Source organism: Varanus komodoensis, unplaced genomic scaffold (assembly GCF_004798865.1).
Source record: "Varanus komodoensis strain SLA01 unplaced genomic scaffold, ASM479886v1 scaffold14_1, whole genome shotgun sequence".
Classification (NCBI taxonomy): domain Eukaryota; kingdom Metazoa; phylum Chordata; class Lepidosauria; order Squamata; family Varanidae; genus Varanus; species Varanus komodoensis.
The window spans coordinates 20,493,042-20,499,041 of NW_025335438.1; the positions used below are offsets into that span (position 1 = coordinate 20,493,042).

The 6,000-nt window shown below is 44.0% G+C and overlaps 1 protein-coding gene across 7 annotated transcripts in view; it reads right to left on the reverse strand.

Moving 5' to 3' along the window:
* Positions 1 to 6,000, reverse strand: part of MAPRE2 (microtubule associated protein RP/EB family member 2) — a 114,231-nt gene that overhangs the window by 63,751 nt on the left and 44,480 nt on the right. The window contains exon 1 of one of the 7 annotated variants that reach the window (XM_044424179.1): positions 2,581 to 2,979. The exons of the other annotated variants lie outside the window; for them this stretch is intronic. Coding sequence (XP_044280114.1) covers positions 2,581 to 2,702 — 122 coding nt within the window. The 5' untranslated portion in view covers positions 2,703 to 2,979. Of the gene's footprint in view, positions 1 to 2,580; positions 2,980 to 6,000 lie in introns of those variants that run through there. 7 annotated transcript variants of the gene reach the window in all.

Sequence of the window (6,000 nt, forward strand, 5' to 3'; positions counted from 1 at the left end):
GAACCCCAAAATCCCTTAAAGCTTGTATTAGCGAGGCAGGAGATAAGCACACTGCTCCATAAGCCAAATTATGCTGACATAAAACAATCCTACACTGTTAAATGAGGAAGGTCAGAGCATGTATTATCAGGCTTCTAAAAGTGAACATCTGTAGTGACTCATAATTTATATATTAGTTTCCATTCCACACTGTCCAGCAAAGCAGTCCTACAACAGGAGTGGAGACCCTTAAACCCAATGGCCAGATCTGACACTGTGGGCATCCCCAGATGATCACTCCACTCCCCCTCCAACCCACCAATTCTTTGGTGGTCTCCCAACCTTTGAGTAGCTTTTTCCTCATTCTGGAAAACTGAAATGCCTTTCTTAATTACTGACAATAAGAGCTTTGAGCTACAATATGCTAGTATGGTTTGCATTTTTCGCTTTACCTCTTTGGGCCACAGCCTGTCCTCTTTGCCTTCAGCTCTGCCCATCACTGGAATGCAGTCCCTGAGAGCTTCATTAAATAGAATGTGTCCCCCAAGTTGAAAGAGGTTCCTCATCCCGGTCTTCAGAACAGTTTTTGTAGCATTTTGCATTTGATTTTTATTAATGAAACCGCAGTGATAAAAAATCCCTTTGTAACTGGGTACAACAGTCTTTTCTTCTAATCTATATGAGATGTTCATTAGGTACTTGAAGTGTTGCTTCTCAGTGGAAAACAATTTAATTTTGTAACAGATTGATCAGTACAATTTAGTATCAGCTTATAAACAAACAAAAAAGGCTGCTCTCAAGATATACTAATGAGAGAGAGAGACATCAACATTAAACAGTTATCAGTTTGCACATTTTAGTAAACAAGATGTCTCCAAGATTTTCTCTGTATAGAAATGAAGAAGAGAACAGACACAGGGGAAATGAAGGCATTCAGCTTATCAGGAAGGTTTTAATTAGTAAATTTAAAAGTACTAAGAGGTCCTTGGTATAAAATCCTCGTTCTATATTTCAGTTATTCCTGAAAAAATATGCTACTTTTAAAGCATGATCAAGGAAAGGAGACAAATCTGTATGAATCTAAGCATGTTGTATATTTAAGCAGTTTGCACATCTGTTGGTTTTTGGAAAAAGAAACCACTTGGATCCCACAAAAAAATCACTAATTTAGTCTTTAAAACATTGATGTGACCCTACCTACTCAAGAAGAGATGGATTCATAGTCAGGTCACTTTAGGCTGAGCTGGCTAACTGAGCAATAAAGAATATTCACAGGCCACCCAGTAATCAGCTGAGCAAATATACTCATTTCTTTTTATTGCAGTTCTACATTTCACTATACAGTACAATGCAGCCAAATATTTTTATAATGGTTTTAGGGACAGTTTCATTTCCTGCAGCTTGCTCCACGGCATGAGCGCCGCGCTCTCTCTCGCTAAAAAAAGGGGGAGAGTATGATTCTGGTGTGGGGGAGGGGAAAGGGGAGAATGGATATTAATTTAAAGAAGCTCTATTTCCTCAGCTATCTAATTTTCTTTTAGCATGCACATCTGAGAAAGCCCCATCAAAACTAGTTCTGTTCTTAATTATATTGTTAGCCTTACCGACTGATGCAAGCAATGTTAATGAGCTTATCTAGGGGAACATATTGTCAGAAATGCTCATTCAGAAACGAAAAAGGATTCCTGCTGCTAAAGGTATATAGTAAGCTGTTGCCAAAAACACTTAAAATTGTGACAAAGAAAACAGCCACCATCCTCCAAATAAGGAATACAATGAAAATGTATCACATTAGAAAGCAAAAAGACAGGAAGGTCATGGTCCACGTAAGCAACGTGTTTTATCTTTTTCGAAGGCGCCGCACAGCCCACCTTATGTCCAAACCCAAGATTTGGAGGATTTTTTAAACTGTATTTCTGACACCCTGACCTCTGCTGTCAAGCTTTCCACCAATCAGGGTGTCCACCTCTTACAAAGCTCCATCAATCTGGTGGTTTAACATCACAGGCTGCAGTTTAATCTAGAGGGTTCCATTTTCCCTTCCACACTCCAAATCAGCATACCACCACCACCATCACAAGACTGTGCCCTTTCTTCTCTCCCACAGCCATCCCCTTCTGCTGTCTCCCAAATGCCTCCTTCCCCCTCCAAAAAATGAAAAAGAAAGGCAAACCAGCATAGTATTATTGCCTGATCATCGCCATTATTTTAATTATTATTTATATATTTACATACAAAAGCATCCCACCCCCACCAGAAGGCTTGTAGTATTATCTATAGTCAAAAAACAAAAGCAAAAGGATGAGAGATGTGGGGCAGCCGCAGGAGGAGTATTCACTAAATGTTTTCCATCCGGACAATGCAAAGCGCTCGTTCAAGCAGCTAGACCGCGCTGCACGCTTAGGACAGGAGACACGCCAGATTAGGTTTAAAACGCCGCTGTTTTTGTTATGCAATACCCCTCCTCCCCCTCCCCCTCCCCCTCCCCACCCCGCTCTGCTGCAGTTCCCCAAGCCTGTGTGTGTATGTATGCGCGCCCGTCCGCGCACACGTAGGCGCACGCCCAAGCACAGAGGCAGAGAGAGAAGCGAGGGAGGTTACCTGTACGAGCGCTCTCCTCGCACCGTGTGTTTCCTGAAAGGGATGATGGTGGTGCCGTTATCCTGGATGATGTCGTTGTTGTTCTCTCCATTTGGGGACAGCGCTTGGGTAGGTCCAGGCATTGGAGCGCTCCCAAAGGCAAGCAGCCCTAACGCGGGTGAGGGTGCAGAGAGTGTGGAGGAGCTGGGCGGGCTCGTCGCTCCCTCGGCTCGCTCGCTACAGATTCTGTCGCGCTCGGCTCGGCTCGGCTCTCCTCCGCGCCGCCGCCACCCCTCCCCTTTCCTCGCTTGCCGGTGACGTCAAAGCGCCGGGAGCAGCTCCAGGGCCACGTGACACGGCTCCTCGCCATAGCAACCAGCTAACTCATCAGATCTCCTCAATTCACACAGGGCCTGAGCATGACCACACGGAGGCAGCCAAACAGACGCAGGGGCAGGCCTAACATCTGGCACGTAGAAACCAGGCTTAGCGGCCGTCTCCCGCCCTGCCGCGCCGGCATCTCTTCCTCTACAATTTCCTTTCAGCCCTACACTCTGTAAATGCAGCTGTATATACAAAGAAAAAGAAGAAGGAGAACGAGGGGGAGGGGAAGTGTCCTGTAGAAAGGCCTATTAAACCATTTTGCTTTGCATCTTCCTCCTCCTCAACCCCACCCCGTTTTTAAAATTACAATGCGGAAATCGTGTCTTTTTAAAGAAGGGGAAAAATTTAAATTGCAACCGCGGTCATCCCACTGCGCGCGACAACTGATGGGCGTGGGCAAAATATGCGACAAAATTCGCGGAAAACCTGAGCTTAAGAATGATGGAGGTCTTTTCAGACGAGCATTTTATAATAATGACCCTCGGGGAAAGCGCATTGCACGAGAGTTTTAAACGGCCAAAGCAAGGCCGGGGGGGGGGGGGACGTTTTATTTGCATGGGTATTAATCGTGTTTAAAGGAGATTATTCGAGAGATGTTCAGTAGCGCAGTTTTGCAAAATGCATTTTTTTCCGCAAGCTACATACACAGATAAGCAAAGATGCAGCAGTTCCTTCTTTCACCAGCCTCTTAATCTCAGGAAATCAAGTCGTTTACTATTTGTCCTACATTTTAGGAGGGGCAAGCCGAGCCAAACCAAACCAAAAAAAAAAAACCAAGAACAAAAAAAAATCCAAGCTTTTCCTTAAAGCCTCATAATCCATCATCCTCTCTGCCCCCGATAATACCAAGTTATTTTTGGTCTCAAGCTACCGGAATTAGTATCAAAACCAGTCTTCCGTGCACTAAACCCAGATGGCAACAATAATCCAAACATCAGCAACAGGGCACACAAGCTCTAGTTTTTCCCCATTTTTCTTTCAGCTTCAGTGCTCTACTGGTATTTCCTGATGCTTGCCATTATAAAATCGTGTATCACTTCTAATGTGCAATTACTATGTGCTTTTTGCACTTCCTTATTTGTTGAAGGAAGCAGAGTGGCTGAATTTTTACAATGTATGAAGGGTCTGTCTTTAATGGCTGCTTATGTTCCTAATCAACATTTTTCACTTTCCTGTTTCTATTACAAACTGCTGGCAGGAAAGGGTGTCTAAGAACTCTCCTTGCTTAGACAAGGACTATGCTGGGAGCACCTTGAAATGTTCAAATGCATTTACAATAGCCTCTGGGCATAACCAAAGCCATTTGATAGCTTTCTTCCTTTTGTATATTTTATAGAAAGGGGGTGGGATAGGTAGACATATATACATTTTGCAAGAAGCTAGTTGCCTCACCACATTTGATGAACAGTCTTTAAAATAGCCACATTAAGTATGTCTTCCTTTTAGTTCACTGCTCTAGAGCCTATCCATTTATTTTTGCTTCCAAAGTCTCTGTAGAGCAACAGTTCTTAGTTGATTAGCATAAGGTAGTAAACAAATCTTTGATCCTGGAAACCATTCTAAAGATTAGTGAACAACACCAAGTCAAAATATTTGTGGGTTATCAAAATTACAACTTTAACAATTGTGTTGCTACTTCAAAGGCAAATTCATGCTATTTTTTCAAGACAACAAATTATGAGAAAGCAAAAGCCTGTGTAGCTTTTCTGAAAACAAACAGTACTACCCACTCCCCCTTTTTCTATTTGTTTGTTAGTTATATTCTTAAATATTTATGCCATCTTTCCTCCAAAGGCCTAAAAAAGGCAAAGACAAAGGTTTCCCCATGACATTGAAGTTCTGTTATGAATAGGAGGGTATGATCTGGTGGGAATCACAAAAACTTGGTGGGATGAAAGGCAAGTCTGGAATGTGAACATAGAAGGGTATCACCTTTTTAGAAAGGACAGGAAGGGAAAGAGAGGTGGGGGCGTGGCTTTATACCTCAGGGAAGGGATAGGATGCAGTGAGATAGAATGCAGCACAGATGGGGATTCGGTAGAGGCAGTCTGGGTGAAACTTAGGGGTTTTGACAGGGAAGAGACCTGACAGTGGGGGTATGTTATTGCCCTCCAGGTCAACTTGAGACCCTGGATGATGTCCTGACAGGCGAGATTCTAAGGATATCTCGGGGGAAAGACACAGTATTTATGGGAGATTTCAGTCTCCCGGATATTACTTGGGAGACTCACTCGGCAGTGACAGCCAGGTCACGTCGCTTCCTAGAAGCTATAGAGGGAGGGTTTTTCACACATAGGGTCCGAGAGGCGACGAGGGGGGGAAACATCCTTGACTTGATGTTGACCAATAGGGAGGAGCTGATAGGTGAAGTACAAATTAGGGGAGCTCTGGATGCGAGTGATCACTCCATCCTTTGCTTTGAGATCAGGGGACTGGGGACGTGCAGCAGGTCAAGCACTAGAAGCTGGGACTTCAAGAGGGCCAACTTTGGCCAACTGAAGGCCAGACTGGGGAAAGTCTCCTGGGATAGGTAACTGGAAGGTACGCGAGTTGAGGAGGGGTGAATAGCACTAAAAAGGGAGGTTTTGGAGGTGCAAGCCTTGACAATACCCCTAGTCAGTAAGGTGGGGAGGCGGAGGAGAGTGCCACCATGAATGCAAAAGGAGGTGGTTAGAGGGATTAGACGAAAGAGAAACCTCTGTAGGTAATGGGTACTGGGGGAAATAGACAAAATGGTATACCAGGAGGAGGAGGCCCGTTGCAGAAGGATTCTTCGCAAGGCTAAGGCTGATTACGCGCTGAGACTTGCCAAGAATATCAAGAGCAATAAAAAGGGCTTCTTTCAGCATGTAAATAGGAAGAGGAAGGGGAGACAAGTGGTGGGACCACTAAATGAGGAGGAAGGAGATCCAGTGACTGATATGAAGGAACAGGCACAGATGCTAAATTTATTTATTTATTTATTAAAACATTTTTATGCCGCCCCATTCGCCGAAGCCTCGGGGCGGCTTACAACACTAGATAAAACAATAAGTTAAAATATCCATATAAAATGAT